General features: G+C 43.4%; 2 protein-coding genes across 2 annotated transcripts in view; both read right to left on the bottom strand.

Annotated features, from left to right (window-relative positions):
* Positions 1-15,741, bottom strand: LOC145408624 (uncharacterized). Its single transcript, XM_080279312.1, has 3 exons — positions 14,404-15,741; positions 12,600-12,712; positions 1-11,509 (listed from the first exon to the last, which is right to left on the bottom strand). Exons 1-3 carry the CDS (start codon positions 15,739-15,741, stop codon positions 1-3), a joined length of 12,960 nt encoding a protein of 4,319 aa, XP_080135438.1.
* shot (dystonin-like protein short stop) overlaps positions 1-27,950 on the bottom strand; it is a 250,965-nt gene that overhangs the window by 120,099 nt on the left and 102,916 nt on the right. The window lies entirely within an intron of this gene.

A 27,950-nucleotide genomic window follows, 5' to 3' on the forward strand; every position in this document is an offset into this window, starting at 1 on the left:
TTACTTGTGCAGTCTTACCCGCGCTTGTGCGGTGAGCAGGTAGCCTAGGCGGCGGGCCTCAGGCAGGGTGTGGCGGGCAGATGTGGCAGTGTTCACCACCACCCCACCAACATCATCCAGTACACCCCCACGCACCGCATCATTCATACTCTGGATCGTCCCAGTAACAGGACATTTGACCATGGTAGTGGTACTGTCCAACAGCCCACAAGCTACACCCTCCTTTAGTGTTACAGGCTTCTTCACATGCGGGTTCATCAACTGGCCTGTTTTTGCATCATATAGGTTGTAGTCTAGAGCTTCCAAGAGTGCCAAGCTGCGGCGAGGAGTAACTATTAAACCAGCCTCCATGGCATCTGCTAATGTCAGTAACTGACCAGAGGCTGTATTGTATATTTTTCCCTTTTCAGCATCCAGAGCTCCAACTTCACATGCCTCCACTGGCTGCAGTAGCTGACGATAACGGGTATTTTTTATCAATACTGTCTGCTGGTCAATCAAGCCAAGGCGACACGTGTCCCTTAGGTTCAACACTTCCTTGGAGTTAGGGTCTGTGTACATCCCTGTTTCAATGTTGAGGTAGCCTCTGTCAATTGCCTCATCATATGATAATGGTTCTCTGAGGAAGACTATAGTACCTTGGTCAAAGATGATACATAAAGTCTTGAGTGTTCCAGTCTGTGGGTCATACAAGGCTCGCTTTTTGAGATCAATCAGATGTTCTTGGATAGCTCGCTTCAGAGTCTTGTATCTACCCGTATTAGGATCCTTAATAACAGCTGAGTCAGGATCAATCAATTCAAAGAGGAGTGCTTCCTCCAATGTATACTCCCTGTTTGTTTCTGGGTCTGTATAAGAACCTTTCTCAAAATCAATGGAATCTTCCTTGACAGCTTGCATAAAACTAATTGGTTTTCTTACTGTCACAATGATCTGCTTTTCTAATGCTATTTCAATGGTGTATGTCTTTTTGGTCTGTGGATCTGTGACAAGACCCTTTGAAACATCAATATCCTTGTCTTCTATTGCTGATCGAATGCTCTTGATAGATTTATCTTCAGGGTTTTTCAGGGCCGTGGTGTTTCCATCAATCAATCCATGGGTGATGGCTTGCATGAGGTTCAACTTGTCTCCTACACTAGGTTCAACAAACTTTCCTGTATCAGGGATGTAAAGGCCATATTTCAAGGCCTCTTCAACAGTCAGTGGTCTCTTAGAGGTCAAAATCAAATTTCTGTCAACTGCTTCTTCAAAAGTAAGCTCTTCATGGGAACTGGGCATAATGTACCTTCCCTTCACATCATCAATCAAGCCCTCCTGTATGGCAACATTTAACTTAACAAATCTAGGCTTATTTGCATGTCTAATGATTGAGATATCTGGGTCTATAATGTCTTGTTTACAGGCATTGGTGAGGGTAAGCTTGCGACCTGTGCTGGGTTGGATAATTCTACCAGATGTGGGTTCGCAAAAGCCCATAGTTACTGCATCATACAAACTCTGTGGCTTATCAATATCTAAAATCATACCATATTCCAAAGCATCCATAAGAGTAAGGGTGCACCCCGATTTGGGGTCATTGAATTTGCCCTGTCGGCGATCAATGATACCTTCTCTGCAGGTCTGAACCAGTGAAAGACAGGATGATGTATTGGGGTCCCAGTAGCAAGGGAGGCCAGGATTAATAACTAGTCTACGCATCGCTTCGTGGAGCGTGATCTTACAGCCAGTGTTTACATCAGTAACTAAACCCTCATCATCATCAACTAGACCTTGGTGGAGTGCTCGCTGTAGCGACATAGCAACACGACTGTCTACAATAAGTGTTAATTCATATGCTTCTAGCAATGTGTGCCAGGTGTCTGTCTGGTGGTTCTTAACTAGGGCAGTGTCTCCATCAATTATCTTACTATCAATAGCTTCTCGCAAGTTTACTTTCTTGAGACGGCCAGCCAGTGTGTCCTTCACATGAGATGAATCTGGATCAATCATCTGTACTGCCAAAGCCTCATTAAGTGTTATCCAATCCCCTGTGGCTGGACAAAGGAATTTCCCAGTCTCTTCACTATACAGCTCTTTCATGATCACCACCCTCAGTGCCATGGGAGGATGCGCATCAATTAAGTAGTCACGTTCAAAAGCATCTTTGAAATTCATCTTCTTAATCCTTCCAAACTTCATCATTCCTGCTCGTGTGTCAATGAGCTCCTTCCCAACAGCCTGTTTGAAGCTCATGAGCTGCTCTGTATCTGGGTCTCTGGCAAGGGTAGTATTTGGGTTAATAAGGCCACTTCGAATTGCTCTGCTTAATGTTACTTGGTTAGGTGAGAGTGGGCTGGCGATGCGGCCTGTGCTAGGGTCATACAGGCCTTTACTTACTGCCTGGTACAATGTAAACTTATTGCGTCCCTCAATTACCACACCTTTGGTCAAAGCCTCGGTTAGCTCCACCTCAGCACCAGTGACTGGATCCCTGTATAAGCCAGTGACAGGATCAATCATGCCCTTCTTAATGGCTTCATCTAGTGTCAGTGGCTCTCCAGTTCTTGGATCTTTTAACGATAAACACGAAGAATCTATGATATTCTGCTGGATGGCTTCCTTTATTGTGAGTTTATCACCATCCACATTGATTAAGCCACTCTCAGGGTCATACATACCCTCCTCCAGTACTTGTTGCAGCGACAGAGAACCAATGGCAGTAACCAGATGACCTCTTCTTACAGCTTCATCTAACGGCATCACTTCTGGTTGCAATAATTTTCCTGCATCGCCATCCAAAATGTTGTTTTCAATAGCAGCACCAACTGTATACAGGTCCTCATTCACCTTGACTCTGCAAGGGTTCACATCTACTAGTTTGCAAGATACAGATGAATTCAGTGTCATATCCTCACCTTCACATGCATCATAGAAAAGACCATCATCAGGGTTATAAATTTCCATTTGCACAGCTTCAGTAAGAGGGATAGCATTTCGACGTGTAATTATCAAGTTTTGTTGCACTGCCGAATCTATGGTAATAAAACTGTTATTCTTAGTGTTTTTAAGTTTTCCATTCTGTGACACAACCAAGTCACTAACAAGAGCATCTTCCAAAGTGACATATTTGTCTGCTTTTGTGTCTTTGCATAAAGTAATAAAAGGCTCCACTATACCTCTCCTAACAGATTCATCCAAATCAACTTTCTGGTTCATTAAAGTATCAGTGACCTTGCCAGACTTGGGATCATAAAGCTTCCTCTTCACTATAGCCACAAGGGACATTGGTTTTCTCTTTGGCACCAATACTCCTTTCTTTAGTGCTGTTGTAAAGTCCATTTCACATCCAGTTTCGGGGTCAGTGAAAGTTGTGGAATTCAGGTCAACCAGTCCTATTTCATCTGCTTCTTTCAGGGTAATAATTTCTTCAGTCCTTGGATCAATAATCTGAAGAGAGGCAGGGTCAAGCAGGCCACTCTGTATAGCCTCGCCAATTATCATACTTTCTCCTGTAGTTGGGTTTGTGAACATACCAGTCTCAGGTTTTAATTGTCCTTGCTGTATGGCTTCATGTACTGACAATGAAGGTTCCAGCTTCTTCATTTCATCCACAACTTTTATGTCTTCTGCTTTCACCAATCCTTTCTTCACTGCCTCAAAGAATGGAACAGCCTCCCCAGTTTGAGGGTCAATGACCTCTCCAGTGATGGGACTGACAAGACCTTCCTTGATAGCTTCTGGAAGTGACATTTCTCTGCCATTAGAAGGATCTTTCACTTGTGTTTGCTCTGGATTAAAAGAGCACTTGTCAAGAGCTTCTTCAAATGGGACGGGCTGGTTTGTTGCAGGATCGATAAATGAGCCACTTTCTGGATCAAACTGTCCCTTTTCAGACATAACTGCTGGATCCAAGGATCTGACAACTTCAGTCACTATTGTAATTTCCTCAACTATCCATATCTCAGTTCGGCTTCGAATTTCAATCACTGTGACAAGTGTAATGGTACCTTCAATGACGGCACGTCTCAGTGGTCTTCTGCTACCAGTTGATGGAAATACCACAACACATGAATCAACATCGATGTACCCTCCCTCCATGGCTGTTCTGAGGGTCATTTTCTGGCCAATTTCAATAATTGGAGGTGATGGCTGGTCAACTGGACGCAGAGATGGCCGTTGCAGCATCTCCTCAGCTGTTCTGGCAGGAACATATTCTTCTATGGTTTCGGTAATTATGGTGGTTTTTATGGTAGTAGGAGTCTTCTTCATTTTTGCATGAGCACCTTTGATAACTTCAGTTACAGCCATTCCAGCTAAAACAGGAGCTCCAATAACAGCCAAGAGACCCATTTTGACAGCATCTTTAACCTTAACTTTACTTCCCGACTTTGGATCAATAAAATCACCAGCTTCAACATCAATGACTCCTTTCTCTACTGCTTCCTTGGTACTAAGTGCACTTCCACTTTTTGTATCATATACTACAGCATTGGGGTCAATCACACCCTTGTCCACAGCTTCATTCAATGTCAAAAGTGTTCCAGTCTGAGGGTCCTTGAACTTTCCTGATTTTTCATGGTATATAGTAGAGAAGGCCTGCATAATGTTGATCTTGCTAGTGACTTCAGTTGATGTTGCTGCTTCAGTAGGTTCAATAAGACCTTGCTGTATAGCTTCATCAATAGGAACTACCTTATTTGTAACTGGGTCCTCAAAAGTACCACTGGCAAAGTCAATATGTCCTTGCTCCACGGCCTCACGGAATGTCAGCTTGTCTGGACGTGATTCAGTGTCCTCTTCCACAACTATGCCTTGTTTCTTTGCTTCCTCAATAGGAAACACCTTCCCTGTACTGGTATTTTTCACTTCCGTTGAGCTGATCACAACATACCCAGGTTTCACTCTCACAGTTTTAGTAATGATTGTCTCATATGATGTAACCGTCTCTGTGATGGTTGTCTCCCCAATTGTATAACTGGTATCATCAACAACTCTGGTCATGGGTTTAATCTGAAGGATACCACTCTCAACTGCAGTTTCCACTGGCATCTCCTTACCAGTACTTGGAATAGTAAATGTGCATGATTCTGTGTTTATCAGTTTACAGTCCAATGCTTGTGTTACCTGAACACTGTCTGGCAAAATTGGACTAGGTAAGGCAAAGATAAAATCATTATCTATTGCAGCTTTCAGTGACTGTCTATCACTGGTTACAGGATGAATGATCTCCTTTGTATCTGCATCAACCAAGCCCCTCTCGAGAGCTACAGGGAAAGTCATTCCTAAAGGAGGAAGCCAGTCTACTCTTGCAACTGCACCTGTTATGAATAAATCAGAGTCAACAGCTTCTAAAATAGATACTGGACCTTGCTCTGTGGTAACATGACCAGAGTCTGGACTGACAATGCCCTTTCGAATGGCCTCATCAAGAGTAACCAATTGTTGTGTTCTAGGTTCAACAACCTGTGAAACTGGGTCGATTATATCACACATCACAGCTTCACGCAGAGTCAGCATGTCACCAGTTTCAGGATGAATGAATCGCTGGGACTGGTGGTCAAACAGGCCTTGGGACACAGCTTCAGGTACTGTGATGCTCCTTCCTACAGGCACCAGTACATTTCCAGTTGCTACATCTAACACACCACTTTCAACAGCCTCATTTATGGTCAAGGGTTCTCCACATGCCACATCAACAATGGCTCCACTATCACCATCAACTTTTTTGAGTCTTAAGGCTTCCTCAAGTGACAAAGGCTCCCCAGCTGGTCCACGGAAATTATTTGGATCCTCAAGCATGGCGGCAGTTTTCTCATCCACAACCCCTTTGGATGCTGCTTGCTTAGGCTTCATAGATTTCCTACGCACTTTCTGCAATAACACTGGTTTTCCTTCGTGTCCTGGGCTGGGTAGGGACTTGGCACGACCAATAGCAACACTGAATTTTGGTTCTGTTGTTACACGCTCTCTGGTCCTCTCCCCAAGGGACATCTTTCTATCCGTTGGTGATTCTTCAGGACTTGATTCTCTGCTCTTTGATTTTGCTGGACTTGTTCTCTGAAGCTCGTCCACCACTTCTGGGGATTCTACGGGTGACTCTTCCTTTCCAGGTGATTTGACTTTTTCAGGTGACTTTTCCTTCACAGGTGAAACATCCTTTGTGGGGGACTTTTCTTTTGCAGGTGACATTTCTCTTCCAAGTAATGCTTCCCTTCCAGGTGATGTTTCCCTTCCAGGTGATTTTCCACGTGACTTTGCTTTTTCTGGTGACTTTTCCTTTACAGGTGACTTTTCCTTTACAGGAGACAACTCCTTGGTGGGTGATGGTGCTTCTTCTGGTGATCTTACTTTTTCAGGTGACTTTGCCTTAGTGGGAAACCTTTCTTTCTCTGGTGACCATTCCTTTGTGGGTGATAGTTCTTCTTCAGGTGACCTGTCCTTTGTAGGCAACCTCTCCTCTATGGGTGACTTTTCTTTTTCAGGTGACCTTTCCTTGGTAGGTGATCTTTCTTTTGTGGGTGACCTCTCTTTTGTTGATGCTATTTCTTCTTCAGGTGATTCTACCTCTTCTGGTGGCCTTTCCTTGACAGGTAACCTTTCTTTGGTGGGTGATCTCTCCTTCGAGGGTAATATATCCTCTTCAGGTGACATTACTTTTTCAGGTGACCTTTCCTTTGCGAGTAACCTTTCCTTGGTGGGTGATCTCTCCTTCAAGGGTAATATTTCCTCTTCAGGTGACTTTACTTTTTCAGGTGACCTTTCCTTTGTGGGTGACCTTTCTTTGGTAGGTGACCTTTCCTTGGTGGGTGATCTCTCCTTCAAGGGTAATACTTCCTCTTCAGGTGACCTTTCCTTTGTGGGTGACCTATCTTTGGCAGGTGACCTTTCCTTGGAGGGTGATCCCTCCTTTGAGGGTAATATTTCCTCTTCTGGTGACTTTACTTTTTCAGGTGACCTTTCCTTTGTGGGTGACCTTTCCTTGGTAGGTGACCTTTCCTTGGTAGGTGACCTTTCCTTGCTTGGCAACACTTCCTCTTCAGGTGACTTTCCTTTTTCAGGAGACCTTTCCTTTGTGGGTGACTTTGCAGGAGATCTTTCCTTTTCAGGGGACCTAACTTTTTCAGGTGTCCTGTCCTTTGTGGGTGACCTTCCTTTTTCAGGTGACTTTTCTTTTGTGGGTGATCTTTCTTTTGAAGGCGACCTTCCCTTTTCTGGTGATCTTGACAAATCCTTCATATCTTGACCATCATAAGGTAGGTCTTCAAGTGTCTTTGCTGTGATATCAAAACGTCTTGTGTCACCAGGAGCATCTGGTTTGTCTTCAACTTGGTCATCTATTACTCCTGGCTGAGGTTGTTTATGCTCTGGAAATTTACTTACTGGTAGTGTCTCATCCATACAAGGTTCAATAGGCTCCTCCTCATCTCTCTCTCTACCTCTCTCATCTTCTGTCAGCCTTAATTTCCTGCTATCTAAATCACTGCTTTCTGGAATGTCATCTGAGCTATCTGGCTGAATAACTCCCTCAATGTCAGATAACTGTTGAACTTCTTGGATTTTACCATGTGCAGAACTTCTTATTTCCTCAAGCTCTGCAGGTGAAATGAGTCCTCGTGAGAACGCTTCCTCTGGGCTCATTTCTTCTCCCGTTGTAGGATCTTGCAGTATAATATCTGTTTCCACAACTGTTGTAGACTTAATGGTGGTGTGTGAGTGCTTGCCAACTATAGATTCTACTGGCTGGTCATCAGGGGAGGAGGTATCAGTAATAATCTCAACACTCTCCTCAATAATAATTTCAGCACCTGTCTGTGGATCAACCTTCTTTATCTTCTTTATTCCTTTCTTTATGGCCTGAGCAGCTGCAACCCCTGCAATAACTGGGGCACCCACCACAGCTGCCACCCCAAGGATGCCATACTTGGCAGCATCTGTGAGGGACAACTTGCGTCCTGTCTTGTCCTTGTATTCACCGGAATCTTTGTCTATGATCCCTTTCCTCATGGCTTCACTTATATTCAAATCACGGCCAGAATAAGGATCCTTTACCTTAACACCTGTTGGCTGGATTTTACCTTCCTTAACTGCTGTCACTACATCCATGACTGATCCATCATCTAACTGAATGTTTCCTTCAGCTGGGTTGAATGTCATCCCTGGTTTGATCTCTACAATAGTCTGATCCACTGTTGGTTCATTGGTCCTGATTTCAGTAAATGAACTCGGGGAATCGCCTTCCCCCCCATCGGAAACTTGTACTTTCACTGGCTGACCATCTACACTTGTGATCTGAATCACTCGTCCATATACTGACTCAATTACCTCTGTGCGATCTTTTAAAATCACAAATTTCTTTGTTATAGCCTCCTTCATGGTTAGACGTCGGTTAGGGTTTGTTTCGTCAGGATATTTGCCAGTACAATCAAGAACGCTCTTCTCAAAGGCTCTTGTAAGAGAAATGTGCCTTCCACTCTTTGGATCAACTACTTCTGCAGATTTTGAATCTATTATTCCAAGTTTGACACATTCCTCCAAACTAACCAGCCTGTCTGTACCTGGTATGGTAAATAGACCCATCACTGGGTCAAACAGTTTCTCATCAACAGCTTCTTTGAGATACCAACCATCTGGGGGAAGTTCCAGGGTACGTGTCTTTGCCATGTAACTCTCAGTCATAAGTCCAGTAGAACCTGTGAGTGATGCCCCAGATGATGTCATGTCAGTGTCATCCACAATCCCCATGGCACTGTCCACAGAATCAGCAGGAGACTTGAGGGCGGATTTAACTCTTCTTGGTGGTCTCTCTGGAGATAGTGTGTGACTCTGACTCTGAGGCAATCCTCTGTCAGGAGAAGTAGGAACTGACTCATCTGTTTTCAAGGGAGATTCAGGTCCAATGCCACTTGATTTCATTGGAGAATCTGGTCTCGAGCTGGTGGACTTAACAGGGGATCCATCCCTTGATGACACATCTGGTGAGCCATATGACTTTGAGGGTGATGCAGGATGACTCTTTATAGGTGATGCTTCTCTAGAGCCATTAACAGTCTCAAAAAGTTTATCTGGCCTGGCATCATGTGTAGGCTCTTCTCTGCTGGGAGACTGTATACCTGCCTTAGTTGGTGAAGGTTGGTCCTTTGTGGGGGAACCTTGCTTCTCTAAAGATCCTCTTTCTAAACTTTTATCAGGTGATACTGGACGGCTTGTCTTTGTAGGGGAGGTTCTGTCTGGTGTTTTTGTGGGAGACTTCTTTTCAGGAGAGACAGGACGACCACCTTTAGTGGGTCCATCAATCAAAACAGTACTTTCCTTTTCTGGCTGAGAACTCTTTCTTCTCTGAGGTTTCTCTGGTGATACAGATGGTGATGAAGGCTGACTAGTTTTCATAGGTGAGCCAGGTTTCTCAGGGGATTTAGGTGGAGAGTATAAAACATCTTCCTCTGGTTCCTTTGTAGGAGATATACTAGTACGAGCAGCTTTTGTTGGACTAGGGGATTTTTCAGGTGAATGATGCCTCTTCATGGTTTCTCTTGTAGGTGACTCTCTGGTAGTGACTTCAGAGGTGGGAAGGGTAGCTGGCCACTCTGTTGATAAACTAACCAAACCTTGTTGTATGGCTTCATCAACAGGCATGACTCTCCCACTCTCTGGGTCACAGTAGGTGCCCTGTGCCTCATTAATAAGCCCTCGGTCCTTGGCTTCTTGCAATGTTACTCTTGATTCACTCGTGTGGACACTAGCACTCTTTACAGTAACATATCTCTTAATTGTCTTGGTTATTGTGGCTGTAGTAACAGTTACACTGAGCAAGCCCTTTAGTGTGGCGGCTCCTTCTGGTGTAATTATTCGTCTCTTCACAGCATCCTCTAAAGCTACAGTGTTTCCTGTATTGGGGTCTAGTATCTGCCCTGTATTTGGATCAAGTCTGCCATTCAAGACTGCTTCCACGACATTCATTTCTCTCCCTTCATCATCATATATACCAATATTCATTTTGAGAGTTTCCAAAATTTGTGGCTGAATCATCTTTGCTGAGACAGCTTCATCTAAAGACATTGTGTTACAGGTTTTGGGGTCAGTAAACATACCATTCTCTGCATCAATAATGCCTTTCAGCATTGCCATTTTGAAACTGATATAATCTCCAGTTTCAGGATCTTTTATGCCATCTATGTCAAATATAGTTTTAGTGGATACAGATGTAATTAGTCCCTTATTGACAGCATCTACTAAGCTCATAACTTCACCAGTCTCTGTGTCTCTGTATCTCCCCTCAGGTAAGAGGACTGAGAACATCAGAGCCTCTGGCAATGTTAGAAGTGACTGAGTAGAAGTATCTTTCACAGATCTTAAATCTACATCTACAATTCCTTTTCCTACAGCTTCTAAAAGTGGGACATAGTCCTTTATTTGTGGATCTTGAATATGACCTTTGTTGTCCAATATTTTGAGATCACAACAGTCCTTGAGTGTGTATGGACGACAAATAAGATGTTGCTGCACAGCATCTGTAAACTGTAACTTCTGCCCAGTCACAGTGTTAATATATCTTCCAGCTGTAACATCAAGAACACCTTCCTTAATGGCCTCAGCTACAGTCAGCTTACATCCTGTATCAGAGTTCACAACCTCACGAATATGGGATGCCACAAGACCCTTTTCCACTGCTTCATCTAATGTGTATTTGTTTCCAGTGTTTCTATCAACAGCTTGGCCAGAGTAGGGATCGATGAAACCTTGGCTGATAGCTTCAGAGAGGGACACACCACTGGTGGTGACAGGTGTGGGTTCCACATTTATGTGTCCTTTGGCGAACGCTTGGGTTAACGGCATCTTTTCTCCAGACGATGGATGAGTGAACTCTCCCGTGCGTACATTAACAAGGCCCTCAACTATGGCATCATACAGAGAGAGTGAAGCCACAACTGGGACACAAATCTGAGTGAAGAAGCTTACCTTCTCTAAGATGATGAAACCCATCTTAAATGCATCTTCAGGTGTAAGTAGCTTGCCAGTTGTTGGGTCCTTGAAGGAAGCTTCCTCAGGACTATACAGCCCATACCTAGTAGCCTGCAGAAGCGTCAACTCCCTGCCTGTGTTAGGGTCAATAATACCACAGGGAGTATCAAGGTGTTCCATTAGTGTAGGACTGAGATAGCCACGGTCTGTTGCTTCAGACAAAGATATTTGCTCCTGAGTGGTGGGGTGAATAAGAGTGCCTGCAGCCAAGTCCACAAGCCCCATAGTGATGGCCTGGTGCAAGGTCAGCTTCTCCCCTGTCACTGGGTGTGTCAGGAGAGGCTGGCTTGCCCCAGACGCTGCTGTGGTTGCAGCTAGTCTGCGTTTGGAGGTGGTAGTGGTGACCTGTAGTGAGGACCCAGCCAGTGTTGTGGTGGTGGTTGTATGGCCATCAATAATATCACCCTCTGTTAGTTGTGAGGCAGAAGGGAGCTGCTGGCCAGGTCCACCACCACTGGTCACCGTTACCTGTGCCTCCGACCGTGCACGCCGGTCATTATCTTCATCCCTGGGAATAAAAAACAAACAAAATTTATCAACACAATACTAAAATGTTCTGCCTTATATTTGTTATTATTTTTTTAATAATTATAAAGTTTTCTGTATAATCTATATACTGTACTGTATAATCCAGACTGAATATTATCACTATGAGTGCTACTTTCTTTCTCAAATAAAAAAAAAGTGTGTCATTAATCTATCAAAATAATATCAAAAGTCCTCTTCAGGAACTCCCATACTGGGGTTCCCCACAGTACTGATGAAGTTACCTATGGCCTGGAATTTGAAACAAGGACCAGAATCAGTCAATTACTTCCCAACTGTTGCTGGAAACTGCTCAGATTCAGAAATGTCAGATGTGCAACAAATAAAACTTATTATAGTGTGACTGTTAGATTGGACCTAACTACATTTATGGCCAAGTTCCATGCTTAAGAATGGTGATTATGGCTAGCCACTATGTTTGTAGCCATCTTTAGCTCTTACGGCAGTACACTCCCAGTGATGATCACACCCAGCCACTTACTACTTCTACCATTACACTAAAGTATAATTCTGAGGTGGAGTGATGCAAACCAAAGAATAATCTTAGACTAATGCCTAACAGCTTCATAAGGCGTCATGAAGCCATTCATTTTTTTTTTTTTTTTTTTTTTTTTTTTTTTTGACCCAATCCATTGTCTCTGATGTGACATGCAGTTGTCCCCATATTATGGCACACATCTTTTAAATTTACAATCCAGGTCCCTTTTTCAGTTCTAGACAAACTGTGTGTGAGAGAGAGAGAGAGATGTCTCTTAAGATCTCATAGCTAGTCCAATAAATAACCGACATACATTAAATGTAATGAATGTACGAGTTGTATTATTAAACTAAACATAATAAGATGGCAAACAAACCCCAATTTGACACAATCATCAAAAAACACAATGAAAAATAAATTACTGTGCGACTTTTCTACCTACTAATTACACTCTGTACTGCAGAATGTTGTCTTATCATTTACAATCCTCAATGGTGTGCTAAAATGAAATTATAAATCTGGGGCTGGCTGGCACCTTCATCTACCCTTTCAATAATAAAGCCGTAAAACTTACTCGATGATGATGTTGGGGTAGTAGTTGTCTGAATCTTGGCCTGGGAGTGGCAAGTTCAGCTCAGTGCGGAAGGTCTTCTCTAGGTTCACTGGAGACAGGTCCTCAAGCTGGAACTATCACAGACTTGGTAAGGAAATGCAGCATAGTACTCAGACGTATTAAAAATTTTAATACTACAGCACATTACTGTAAGCCATTGTTATATGCCAACATTTCCAAAATACCTCCACTTTTTCCATTTTATTTGAGGGAAATTGGGAAACCATCTTAAAATGTAGCAATGAAACTTAAAATACCCGGCAGGCAATTTTTTTGATAAATGCGCACTTAAAGACAAACAAAAATAAAGTCAATAAGGTAATACAATACATAACAAGAACCTGCTAATATGCTCTCTTCTCTTTATCAAACGTCTGACACTTCAGAAAAAAATTATCACCGTACTTTCTATGTACCCAATGTCTGACACTACAGCACGCACGCATATCTTCTGTGCACTAAACTTTCGACTAAAACTGAATAAAATTTTACAATACAGCCGAAACCTATTACTGTACTGCACTTTCTATCAATATCGTTTTCGTTTTATGCCACAGCAGACAAGTGACAACACTTTCTGTAATATTAAATATGGTACTGACTGTGCACCAAACACGCCAACGGAAGGAGAGATCGTACCTCGGTCTTCTCTTATTTATATTCCCTCCACTGAAGTATATAATGTAATATATTTTCGTTTCTTAAATCGTATGTTCTTGCTGTCACTGTAATGTTTATTTAATCATGTATGCATTGACATTAATTTCCAAATGACTACATGTCCTTCGTACTAAAACAAATAATTCGGAAAGCAATAGCAAGGGGAACTTTAGTTAACGAAATCATCCCTTGTGGCAATCCTTCCCTATCATCAAATTAAGCTGTTTTCTGATAAATAAAATCCTTACCTTGATACACTAAAATACTACACATCATAACTGTTATACTGTGACGTCCATTTTCAATCAAGAAAAATACTGTTATCTAGTGTAACCACACCGAGTTTAAGATGCCAGCTGAAAATTCCATTATCGCAAAAAAGATGACGCCAGAGGATATGTGGCGCCATGCTGTCTGTCTGGCCGCCGCGGGGGAGATGTAACCCAACCCCCTCTCCTCCCCACGTCCCCTTCTCCCTATCTCCTCTCCTATGCCTCCCATATCCTTCACCTCTTCCATTCTTTCTTCTACCCTCTCCCCCCCCCCCTTTTTTTTTTTTTTTTTTAAGAAGGGATGGGATGAGAAAGGAACTATATAGTAAATAAAATACAGAATAACGACAGCATATGCATTTGTTCTTAAGTTATCTGGACGGTATAGAAGACCCTCTGGAATAATTACTGCTTCCCTTCTTTCCTACCTCCTAACTCTACCCCTCTCCCAATCCTTCCCCCTCCCCTTCCCTCTCCTCTCTTCCCCACCTCTCTTTCGTACAACAAATAATAATAATAATAATAATAATAATAATAATAATAATAATAATCCTGGCGGACACTTTCATTCGCAAAAACAAGTCTTCATTAACTTGGTGAGGTCTCTTCTGAGCTGAATAAACGGTCAGTTGATGGCAAGAACAATGACACTGAAGAAAATAAAAAGTCCACGGAACGGTTTGACAACTTTCAGTAATCCCTTCAGTACGATGGCTGTATCCCTTCGAGTTTATTCTGAGGGAAAAACTCGTGAAATTATTAGTCATATGAGACAGAGAGAGAGAGAGAGAGAGAGAGAGGGAGAGAGAGAGAGAGAGTGTCCCCAGGCTTACATCAGAAATCGCCGTCACTACGCGATCTCCCTTCTTGACAGACTTCCCGTGGCGTACCCTAGGATCCTCGTCGGTCGTTTTGACGTCGCTGCCATTTGTCTGAGTGGCCTGGTCTGACTCCTTGCCTTTCTGGGGGAGGCTGAGCTCTGATTTCGCGATGATCTGAGCGCCAGTCTCGTTGGAGGCTGCGGCACGAGAGGGTTTAACGCCTTTCTGAGTGCCATGGCCGTCAGGGTCCGTCGTGATATGAGCTTTGTCTGCCCCATCTGGCTTAGTCTCCCCTTTTGGTCCTCGGGCGTGACTATTTACCTTGGATTTGGTAGCCCCATCCCCTTTGGACGGTCGACGGTCGGGTTTCTTGGTTTGTGAGCCTTGTGAGCCACGGGATGTCGATGTTGAAAAATGTCTCCCAGGTGATGCCCGCGAACCCTGCTGTCTGGCCGGGTTAGTCTTGTCCGGTGCCCCCTTAAGAGATTCCTTTGAGCCGGAAAACTTTGTGCTTGTGTTCCTAGACTCCTTTGTGCTTGAATTCATAGATTCCCGAGAGCTTGATCGCCTAGAATCCTTTGTGATTGTATTTCTGGATGCCAGTGTGCTTTTCCTCGTTTCCTGCGTGCTTGTTTTCTTTGATTCTTGTGTGGTTCTTTTCTTAGATTCCTGTGTGCTTGTTTTCCTAGTGTCCTTTGCGTTGCTTGAATTTACACAGTTAGTATGAACAGATTTTTCTGCCCTGGAATTCTTGCTAGTCTTGTCGGATTTCGCCTTATTTGACTTCGTGGTATCAGTGGCTGTGCCCTGCGATACCGAGATACTAGACTTAAACGCACTAGTCTTCGCGTTGTTTATCCTAGACGCCCCTGAGCTCCTAGGAACAGTGGAGGACGAGGTGGATGTCTGTGACTCAGCAAGGCCCGATCTACTCGCATTCGGCCTTGAGGAGCTCGTGTCGATGGGTCCAAACACGCCGGGCAGGGTGGAGGGCCCAGCTGACCGTACATTGTGGGTGGATACCGTTTTGTAGGTCGTATCTCCGCCCAGGGTCTTCTGGATCGTGTCTCCTGTAGTTCTGTGCGTCGCTGTGGTTTTGTGGATCGTGTTCCCCACCGTCCTAGAGGAAGAATCTGATACCGTTCTGTAGGTTGAATCTCCTGTGGTTTTATAGGTCGAATCTCCTGTCGTTCTGTGGGTGATATCTATCGCCTTGCTTGGCCGGGACCCACCGGTGGTTCCCTGGTCGGAGGAGGTGCTGCTGTAGTAGTAAGAAGAACTGGAGGTTTGCGTGCTCGTCCTAAAACTCGACACTGAACTCGAGGTGACGTGAGTGGAGAATGTGGTCATGGCCGTCCCACCACCTCCATGTGCCAAGGTCGTACTCCACCCTCCCTCGAGGCTCTTCCTCCCAAAGCCTTCCATTTCTCTTTCGTTTGATTTTTCCCTGTTGCGCACTATCAAGGTCAGCAAAGCACTGAGCCAAATCTAGACCACCACTTTCATCGACAGCATCTACATTTTCCCTTCACCAACGCCATTCACGGCAAACACACTGAAAGATAAAACCGAAATGAAAATCTATTTATGTGCCACTCATTCCAGTACGTTTTTCGTCCCTTCTCTTAACCTTTCACTAACGGCCGAGGATAAAACGCCAGTACTTTCACATCAGCCTCTAGATTTCTCCATCATGCCTTTCCCGGTTAGCACAAGACCACTACAGGGCTAGTACAGGAATGGCACGTTTTCTATGGGCCAGATAGCGACTCCCCAAACAAGGCTCTCCCGACACACGCCAGCGATGCACAAACGACGAGGGTTGACGAGGTACTGTCGGCTAAGAGTCCCGGGGCGCCGAAAAACCCCCTTCAAATGAACAGATGGCGTTACTGGGCACTGGTTGGTGGGTAGACCTCGCCGCTGCCCTCCCTCTCCTTGGCGCCTAAACCCCGCCCCACACCCTGCCCCCACACCTGTCGCACTAATCCATCCCTATCCCCAAGGTATTCTCGCAATGTCACTTTAATTCTTACAGTCCCGCAGGTAATCGATGCATACAGGTCCTTATCAGCGAATGACAGGTGAGGGTACAAAAGGAGGGTGTTTTTACAGGTTGTATAGAGGAGGGGCTTGAACATTCTTATGCCCGCCCACGCCAATGACGTCACCCAGTCTTGGATAACAGTGTCGCTGGGGCCAGACATTTGAACAACGCCCACACACACACACGCACATTAACTCACCATTTCCTGCATTACATTATGGAGGATACATAAATAAAAATAGAAAAAAAGATCCAAGGTTCCTCATTGCAAACAGGAAAAAAAACAAGGTCATTCAATAAATAAAAAAAAACTTAAATTCTTCTATCACTACAAAGCATTTCCATGGATTCTAAATTAAAATAATAATGGATGACAATATAAACTACGCAAAATAAAGGGTTCCTTGAAAAATAAATGGATATAACTTCAAGGTTTATCAATAAAACAATAAAAACAATGTTCTTCAAAACAGAATTATACAAGAGGGAGGGTTTAATAATCAGGGCAGGGAGATAAACTGGGTGAGACGAGGAGAGTGAGTGAGACAGAGCGAAGGGCGGAGTCTGACACACACACACACACACACACAGAGGGTTGAGTATGGGTCAGTGGGAGAAAAGTGGTAGAGCGATGGGAGGAGAGTAGATAGTGAAGGATGGAGTATGAAAACAGTATACGATCGAAGCTGGGTGTAGGAAGGATGGGAGATAAAGAAGGGAGGAGCATGAGACAGTGCGAGATACAGGCAGGGTGAAGGGAGGATGGGAGATAGCGAAGGGCGGAGTATGAACAAGGCAAACCCTCCCCACCACACACACCGGCCCGCCCACGCCAGCATTCTAACCAAGCGTCCCAACAACTACCCCCATCTGGTGCCTCTAACAGGAACTACACTCTTGATGCATACAACATACTGATATAAACTGATTACCATTATCGCCATAAATCATGCTCAAGCTATTATATTCGTCTGCACCATAATACTAGCCATTATTCCTATCACGTACTCAAAGCATCCTCATTCATCCAGCCACTCTCCACCTCGACTGCTTGATTTAACTTAGCTAACACTCCATCACTGTCATCATAACCCTACATCTGACTATTGCTATAACCATCATCATCATCATAACTATTTCTCAGTATTACCAGCGCCAAACTTCTCACCCTGTTCCAACAACTAACCCCCTCTGGTGCCTCTCAGTAGAACCACACCCGGATTACTGGATTTAACAGGGAAACTGAACACCGTACAATAAATGAACTAAATATCGTACATTACTGTCATTTTATCATACTATCTTATCAATTTTCAATATATTCCCAACTAGCCATCATCATCATCATCATCATCATCAGTATCTTGGTTTTATGAATTGTTGGATCTTATATTTTTACCGACACATGCAAAGTGCTCTATCATCTTAATCATCATTCCTGGCTTCTACCATCATCATCATCATCATCGTCATACCTTTTCTCTACTATCCCCAACTCGATCCAATATACAATCAAAGTTTCACCATCATCCCACTCACATATCTCACTATCAACGAATATTCTAAGCTGTCATATTACTAATCCATATGAAACAATGAAGCAATATCTCTACGTGTGTCATTTATAGTTAACCTTTAAACTAGGGTTAATTTTTTTTCACAGCTGAGTCAAAGTGTGTGGTGTTTGATCATATGTAAATGCGATGACGTATGTCTATATTACAGCGCTTAAGAAACCCGTCTGACAGAAATATATATGTTTATTTCCCTCTACTGTATTCGTTTTTACTAATGGGGATAATTACTTCTACGTTCATTTACTCAGGGAGTTAATTAGTTGTCATTTGATGGCATTTATTCCTAATGTCTTGATCACTACCGAATGCATTGTGTGTATGTGTGTGTGTGTGGGGGGGGGGGTTGAGAGATAGTGGTGTTCGTGAGTGTGTGAAGGATGCGAGGATGTGTGCATGTGAATGTTTGCGAGACAGGGAGTAGGGGTGGTACATGAAGGCACAGCGACTTCCCACATGGCGTCTGAGGTAGAGAGGGTGGTAATGATGTGTGTGTCTGTGCGTGTGTGTGGGGGGGGGGGTACATGAAGGCAGAGTGAGTGCCCCAAGGTGATGGGGGAAGGGGGGGTTAGTGAAGTGTCTGAGCAGGCTGGCGCGGCAGTGGGTGAGGGTCGTCCAGGGAGTCACCTTATAAGGGTACCACACAGTCCCACTTCACCTGCCCTGCTCCGCCCCATCCCTCTCTTCCCCACCCCCCTACTGACCTGTGCACCTCCCTATCCCTACAATCCCACTTAATTCACCCCACTATAGTATCTTCCCTCCTTTCCTTCCATCTCTTATCTTGGTCGTATCACTGAGTATTCCTTTCTCGTTCCTCCATCTCCCTTCCCATTCTGCTGCGTTCGCCTACTACCATTCCCCACCTCTCCTGGCCCATCCCTAACCTCCCTGTCCCTCTCCCTTTCTATATACAACCCCATTACCTACTTCCCTATCACACAAAACTTTTCTCTAACTATATTTTCTCCTTCCTTTCTCTAGCTGTATATCCTTTACAATTCTTTACAGCTTCCCCCTCCTTCCTCTCCACCAATACGTTAAAATCCTCCTTTTTCAATCCTTCACTATTCCTCCTCCTCCCCTAATTCACCCTTCTCCTCCAACTCTCTCATGCCAAACTTTTCCCCTTACCTCCCGCCGCATGCAACACTCCCCTCTCTCCCTTTCTCTCGATGTACTCTCCTTTACGCTTCTCTGTTTCTTTCCTACTTGTATATTTCTTTTTCAAACAGCTGTTAGTTAGAGAGAAGAGGTTGGAAAAAAAAAAAAAAAAAAAAGAGGAGTGCTGAGGGTGAAGCAGAAAACAGTGACAGAATATAGTTGCTATCCCCCCTTTTACCCTCCCAAAATCATATCCAAACTCCTTTCTCTCCTGTCTTCCCCTCCTCTATCCTTCATATCCAACCTTCTCTCTTGGTTTGTCTTTTAGTATCCTCTACGGTACAAGCCTTCCGTTTAATTATCCTCTCCTTGATCCAAACTTCTTTTCTTGTGCCCATAAAACAGATACCACAGTCATGTCCTACCCTGTCAAACCGCCTACTCAGGATTAATAGGTGTGGTGCAATTTCCTCTTCTTTGTATTCGTTTGTATTTTTCTCTCTTACCTTCTTCGTCGTCCCTTTCCCTCTCTCCTCTGCACTGTACTCCTTAACCTTTATATTTTTCTTCGTCTCCAACTTGTTCACCTTTCATTTTCTCTCCCTCTTCCCTTCTTTGTCGTCCCCCTCCTTCTTGTCTTTTTTTTCACTGTACTCCTTAACCTTTGTATTTTTCTTCATCTCCAGTCCTGATCACCATTCATCTCCTCTGCCTCTTCCCTTCTCCCCTTTATATTCTTTTGTATTAATTTCCTTCGTCTCCCATTCTTTCCTCTGTAATCCTTTGTATTTTTCCCTATTTCATACTTTGTTCATCCTCCCTCTCCTCCTCCTCCTCCTCTTTCACAACTCCCCACCACAGTTCACTCTTCTTCTTCCTTGTTCCCTCTCCATTTCACTTTCCCTTCTTTTTACATCATCTCTTTTCTTTCCCTACCTCCTCCACTTCTCCCTCCTCTTCTTCACACCTCACCACTCTAAACTCAACAGCTCTCTCTCCTTCACTTATATTTCCCCTTCAGACGACCCAACCCTCTTCTACACCCCCCTCCCCCTCTACGTTCCTCCCAGTCCTATTTTACCTTCACCCTTGTTGCAAAGAGAAGTTTCCTAATTTTACTCTTAGGAAAGATCCCTAGATGTCAAGAGCTTAATCTGATAACTATGTGACTTTCAGGATGTTTTTTTAAATACTTAATTTGATACTCATGCGACTCTGAGGAGCTTTCTTTTTATAGTACTTATCCATTATCACGATGGGGACTCGTTACCTGGTGGTTAGTCAGGTTTCGTGTAGCCAAGGAGAGAGGAAGGCTGAGGCACGATCTCTTTAAACAAGCCATAAAGTATGTGGCTTATGTATACACTTGTGTGAGAATGTGTGGTTTGTGCATTCATGTGACTGGCTTGTATACTGATGAACGTGTATGTGTGATATATCCATTTAACTGTGTGTGGTTTGTGTACTTAACTAATGGATGTGTCGTTTATGCACTGCTGTAACTAGTTTGAATATTCCTGTAACACTGTGTGTCACCTTTGCATTAGTGTATATTTTGTTAATGTGCTTATGTAACTATATGTACCTGTGTATTAAAGTAACTATCTGATCTGTGTACAACTAACTGTATATATGAAGTGGGTGTATTATATTAACTAAATAAATGCACCTCCCTCCCCCTTGCCTGCTAAACTACATCAACCTACTAATTTCCCACTAATTTCCTTAATTGACTCCCACACTATAAGTCTCCTTTCTTCAGCCCTCATTCTTAACCCAAATTTACCCCCACCCCGTCCCCTCCACCCCTCGCAGGTCAGTTTCCCAGCCTCCCCTACCGCTCATTATCTCCATCTCCACTCCCTCTCCTCAACTCACTCTTCCCACAACCCACTATCTCCCACTTCCCTCCCATTCCTCGCAAGCTCATCCCCACACACCACTATCCTCTCTCTTATTCCTTTCAATTCACCCGTACCTTCACCTTCACTCCTCATTCTTTTCCCTATCCCCCACATCCGGCGTCATTCTCAACCCCTTCACTTGGCACAACTCATCCACACACTCCACTATCCCCCTACCACACTCATCACATCTCATCCTCATCCTGATATCCCATCATTTGCTCCCACACTCCCCTCCCACTCCCCTCCTCCACCTCCTATCCCTAACCCATTGCCCTCGTAACTCACCCTTGCCGTCACACCTCCCATTATTCACCCCTCTATCCCCCAACACCTTACCTCCCATCCCCCTTAAAACTCACCCACGTCCCTTCGCAACCCACAACCTCCCTCTCACCCCACTGCTCATCCCCCTCATCTCCCATCCCTCATCCACACCCTCCTACTCACATCCCACTAACTCCCCACCGCCACCTCCCACCTGCCATCCCCCTTCCAACTCAACCCCGCCTACACGCATCCCACAACCTCCCCCTCAACACCCACTACTCACCCCTCTCTCTCTCCCTCCACCCTTCACCCACACCCCTCATAACTCAGCCTCCTCTTGACATCCCACATCCCCACTGTCACCTCTGATGCCTCCCTTTCCTCCCCTGTATGAGTCATCTCCCTTCTGACCGGTGATCTCAGCTGGCCATTACACTCGTTATGACACAACACGCACCAACAACATCTTAACCCACTTGCGGTTACACAATTATCTAACGTCTTAATATAGTCCCTAGGGCATCCTTACCCGTCCTTAAGACCGCAGTTTCTTAGAACCCCACGTGATTCTTAAAATGATATTCTGCGCCTGACATCATTTCCCGTTCTTCAGACTGCATATCCTCAGCGTCAGACGAGATTCTTAAAATGATATTCTGAACCTTACGAGACGAAAGGGCAAAGTGACTCTACACAAGATATGAATAAAAAAAAATTGTTAAAACTACCTGACAAGAAGCTACATTGGATCTTGATCTTTTAACCGCAATCTGATTATAGCCAGATTTTAATTAGCAGATCATCTGAAAAATTATTATTCTTATAACTAGTGCAAATGCAATCCAAAACAGCAAACATTTTAGATTCAAGCCACAACGAGAGGAAACTTTTCACAACAATAGTACCACGACATCTTCCTGCTAACTACGCACGATTACAGTCAGCTTGATATCCACGTACAGAAGGGATATCACAAATGAACCCCAAAACGATACTTAAAACCTAAACAAGATTCTAATACCCAGATGAATAGGTAAAATGTTTCTCATGCTAATGGCGATAATGATGATCACCGGACCTGATGACTCTGCTAACACATCCCGATACCATGCCCATCATCACTACTCAACAATCCCGTCTTGCTAGTGACGTGAATCATCCGCCTACCCACCCGTCCCTCCTCATTAACACCCACACCCACAAGCAACGCGCACACGTTCGAATCCAGACATGCATGAAACTGACCAAAATCATGCAGACAGACACATGCAAACACATACGTAAACACACACACACACACACACACACACACACACACACACACAATTTCGTAAGCAGTGTAGATATTTTTCGCTCCAATTCCACCACCCACGACGTCTAATGAGAGTTACTGGCATCCTTGAGCGCGTATCTACAGTATTATTTATATTATTTCTGAATTTATTTATCTGTTTACTACACTCGTATTTATCGCATGAAGGACCTATTACCTGAAACAACTAATCCTCTCTCTCTCTCTCTCTCTCTCTCTCTCCCTCTCTCTCCTCTCTCTCTCTCTCTCTCTCTCTCTCTCTCTCTCTCTCTCTCTCACCACAACCATCACTACTACCACAACCACCGCAACCTTGCCTTACCATTCCAGTCACTACCACCAAAACCAGTACCACAACAACCCTTTCCTACCAAACACCACATATCAACAACTTTCACCATTACTGTTACCACCACTACCACCACCACCACAACCCTGCCTCACCATTCCAATCACTACCACCAAAACCAGTACACCACCAATAACTACCAAACACCACACACCATCTACCAAACATCTAAAACTTTCACCATCACTACCACAACCACCAAAATCACTACCACCACAACCTTGTCTTACCATTCCAGTCACTACCACCACCACCACCACTACCAACTACGTTCTTCCACCGCAACAGTACCCACATTAACTCACAGATTTACAGTCCACACAGTCCCACACGAACTTACAATGTCGCAACTCTTACGTCCACGTTGGTTAATGAAGAATACAAACAGACGTGGGATTAGAAACACACCTTTGTTTCTGTGCAATTTAGTCCCCTACTGAGGCTTTACTGTTTGTTTCTGTATCTCATGAGGCACAATAAATTCATGACCTTAGCTTAGTCTCTCTCTCTCTCTCTCTCTCTCTCCCACATCCAGTTCTGAGCATTATGTCACCTTATATTTAGTCCCTAAAATGTTTGTTCCTGCATCTCACTAAATACGCTAATTCACAACCTTCGCAGTTTACTCTCCCCGATTTTTTCCTTCCTCCCCGTCTATGTTCAATGAGGAAAACCTGATTTGTACTTTCCTTTTATGTCAGAAGAAAAAAAAATCTTAGTCATACCAGCATCCCCACTTTCTAAATCACTGTGTTGAGCGTCTTTTATTTTTTTTTTCTTCTTCCGACGCTCCTCAATGAAAACTTGACCTGTTTTTCACTGATTTCTCCCTCCTCTCCCCCCTTTCTTATTTCTTAGCTTCTCTTTTCTCTCTCACTTGTACTCCCTCCTTCAATCCTCTCGTCCCTTCCGTTATCTCCTAGCTTCTCTTCTTTCTTCCATCCCCTTCTCCTTCAAGCATCTCCCTTTCTCTCATTTCCCTTCCTCTTCTCCCTCCTTTCATCAACTCTGTCCTTCAAGTCTCACTCTTCCTTACCTCTCTCCCTTCCTCATCTCGTTCAAGATTTTCATTTTCCTTCTTACCTCCTTCCATCCTGTCCTTTTAAGAAACTCCATTTCTCTCCAACCCTTCCTCCCTCCCTCCCTCCCTCGTTTCCAAGTTCTTCCTTTCTCTCCTCCCTTCTCTCCTTCAAGCTTCTCTTTCTCCCAACCTGTTCTTAACCTTCTTCACCCTTCCTCGCCTCCCTCTTTTCCTCTGTGGAAGCTTTTCCCTTTCCCAAAACCATTCTCTCTTTCATACTCTTTCACACGTATCTCCCTTCCTCATTTTCAGACTTCCCTTTCTCTCCTCTCCCTAGTTTCTCTCATCCTCTCCTACCTCCCTGCCTCATCATCTCTAAGCTTCTCTTTTGCCAACCTCACTTACTCACTGAAATTCATACTGTCCTATGGTATTATTCTCGTTAGTCCAGGAAGCTCCCTAACACCTTTTCCCAAGCGATTTATTTTGCTTGTTACATCTTGCTGTCCAATTCTATGATATAAATCCTTCAAGCATCGCCACACGCTGTAAAATAAGGTGCAAAAGGATGGTGACTAGCAATATCCAAAAATAAATCGCTATGGAAGAGGTGCTAGAGTCTCCTGCCCCAACGAGAGCAGGAACCCTAGTCTTTTCTGTAACCCCTGAAGTCTCAGTGCTCTCTCCTAATCTGAATAAAGTCATCTGGCGGCAGCACCAAAAAATATAAACGAGAGACATCATATTACACAAGAGGTTAAAGGGGAAAAACTCTGTCCTAAATCCAGTTGACTCTTGACACCCTTAAGAAACTAATACTTTCACTTAAACATTCCTCAAACAAAAGTCCTAAATCCTTCCAAACTATAAAACTAGTCACTATTAACCCATTTTCCAAGATTTTTTTTTTATATTTTTAATTGCGACAGAAACCCTGACGATTTTGTTAAGATGGACTATTAAGTGATGGGGTTAATGACTGAAAAATTTTGCCCCTCCAATTACAAGCTTCTCCCCTCCTCCAAAAATAAAATACATAAAGCCGCACAACAGAAGGAATAAATACACGCCATGGCAGTGAAGAGGTTGAGATTAATGAGGTTAAGAGAGTAATATCCGTCTTACTCATCACCTTCACTCTTCAACGAACGTAAACAAGTATTTTAAATGTCATACTGTCCCCAATACCTAGCTATTACCTTGTCCAAAACAGTAGTGTAGTTTCTGACACCATAAAATGAGAGAGAGAGAGAGAGAGAGAGAGAGAGAGAGGGGGGGGGTATGGCTCCTAGATCGTCACCACACAAGCACAGGGCCACCACCAGCACCTTCACTTTCACTCCACCACAGGCAGACACGCCCTCTCCTGCCCGTATGTGGTGCACTCCCCCTCCACACTCTCATCAACGCCTGGCTAAAATACACGACACGATAAACGACCCAAGCCAGGCAAAAAGAGAAAATAGTAGTCACAGAGCCTTGTACAGCAGTGAGAACCCATGTTTGAGTATGGACCTGAGCGCTACTTGGTGTGTCTAGTTCTTCTTAGTAACTACAAATTAAGGGTGAATTTACATGATCTGACAATAGTGGTAATGTACTTAAATAAACGGCGCAGCCACACCGCCCTGCTGGCTTTACAGAATAATAATGTGTAAACTACTTGAGATTTTTTTTTTTTTTCCAAATTCAAAGAGGAAGCATAATGGAAACTATCTCAATCTGTCAAGCAGTTACCACGAACACATTTTCGTAAACCCTTCAGGATATTGTGGGCACTCTACTGAACAGTCTTTATCTTATTATCATTCCTAGAAACCCTTGCAGTCAAACTAAAAAAAAAATAATAATGAGTACATAAATAAATCTCTACTAACCCATTCTCTCCTACCGTACACGTAGGAATATTATTTAAAACAGCACCTGATTCCTTTCAGTCCAGAGAAATCCTAGCAGTCAAAGAATTAGAACCCTATTCTGAGGAACCTAAAAAACCAAACAAACAAAAATTATCATCGTTCCCAAGCACACGTTTCAATACTCCTGGAACTTATAAAAATCTATAATTACTCCCACGAACATACCTCTAAATGGCGTCCCAGAACTTTCAAAATTCTATTATTATTATTATTATTATTCCCATGCACGTGTCTCTATATGGACTCCCAGAACTTTCGAAAATCTATAATTATTCTCATGAACGCTACGCTATATACGGTCTCTTTCATGTCCTCGAACCAAAACCAATTAAAGAGGAAAAACACTGGTCATGAACTTTCAAGGAGAATTTTTTTTCCCCATCACGCTGTACTAAATTCGAGTGACCGTTTAGCCTTTCATAATGGTTCAAGATATTATGTTTTTAAGCCCAGTAAAGCCAAATTCATACTGGAAACATGTGCTTCAGTCACTTCCAATTACTATCATGCCACCTTCACTGTCACTTAAATATTAATTACTATCACATCCTTTCTTCACTACACTATTTTTTACTCCAACTTGCCCTAAAATTACCTCGTCTCCATCTTGAAAGCAGGGTTGTATCAATTTGTAAGAATATCATGCTAGTCACAAAGTAGTGCCATAATACCGGGCATCAAGTCAGTTCAGTGTTCCCGCAATTTCGGGCATTAGATCATATCAGTTTTTAATGGAGCCTATATCTCTACCCATTAGCTGGAAAAATCCCTCCAAAAGCAAAGTAAAAAACATTAAGAAGTACAGGAATGGAGAGATAAATAAATAAATTAATAACATTAACTGATCACCGACTTGTCCATTTAACCCCGACTCACGGTTTAATCCGAAACAGGGAAACTTCCAGTGATGTAAGGGATAATGAAACCCTGAGCCTAAGTCACTATCAATCATCTTACTTCTTCACGAACACGAATTATCAACTATACAGTAATCATTAATCATCTACTATCATGGGAAACATTCTGAAAACCATTATAATCAAAGTCACTGCTACACTCACCCATCATCACTATCGCCAATACCACCATTTACTATTACCATCCTTAACTCAAACATCATCTTCCACTCACCACTATCATATCAACCAATCATCACTATTAGGATTAAAGACTCCCATATTCAATCACTTTATTCGACTCAGTATTATCACTCATCCATCACCACTATCGCCACTGTCACCGCCTACCATTATCCATCATCACCACGCCCATCAATCATCATTACCACCATTAGCGACCACCGAATCACATTTAACCTAAATTCAACAGTCTTCCATCATCACAACTACTGATATATACCACAATTACCTATCATCATCACTAGCATCATCACCCTCACACCCTCTTATAACCACCATTTACTACGATTATCACCATCATCATCATCATCATCACACCCACGGCACCACGATTACTATCATCACCATCATCAGAATTTAACCTCAATAAAGTGATCTCATTCTCATTTTCCTAATTTCCCACCAACATTTAGGCTAAGACCGTGGTGAATAAGTTCATGAAGTCTTTTATTTTAATCGGCTTATCACCATCCGATTTTTTTTTTTTTTTACCGTAGGAAGGACCGCTAAATGTATGTTAACTAATTTATAATAAAGCCTCCTGTTTTTTCGAAAGTCTCCCCTAAACTTAATGACAGCGTCAAAATCCTATGTACTCCTAAAACCTAAATAAAAAAGTATATATATATTCTAATTTGCCTTCAGTTTAACATCAAAGTTCATGGTCGCCTTTAAATCTGCACTAATAAATGTAACTGTGCACCTAAACCGATCGACACAGTAATCACCTTCTGGTTTCCTTTCACTGACTTTATCTCTCTTGTCAATCTATTTACGTTTGGTCACTCCACCCACTCTTGCTTTTAAACCCTTCCTGAGAACGCGATTTGTTCATTCCTCTTCCTTTTTTTTTTTTTTTTCCTACAGGAGTTAGATGGCGACCGCTCCTATCCCCTTCGGAGAGAGAGGATTTCCCACAG

This window comes from Coenobita brevimanus, chromosome 78, assembly GCF_032717465.1.
Source record: "Coenobita brevimanus isolate Jiangsu-jjx chromosome 78, ASM3271746v2, whole genome shotgun sequence".
Taxonomy (NCBI): Eukaryota; Metazoa; Arthropoda; class Malacostraca; order Decapoda; family Coenobitidae; genus Coenobita; species Coenobita brevimanus.

Bases quoted from the DNA above. Each gene is read 5' to 3' on its own strand.
- LOC145408624 (XM_080279312.1), bottom strand. From the start codon at position 15,741: ATGACCACATTCTCCACTCACGTCACCTCGAGTTCAGTGTCGAGTTTT. The intron at 12,713-14,403 runs GTAAGCCTGGGG...AGTCTGTGATAG, and splicing joins TAGTGACGGCGATTTCTGAT to TTCCAGCTTGAGGACCTGTC. The intron at 11,510-12,599 runs GTAAGTTTTACG...TTTTATTCCCAG, and splicing joins TACCCCAACATCATCATCGA to GGATGAAGATAATGACCGGC.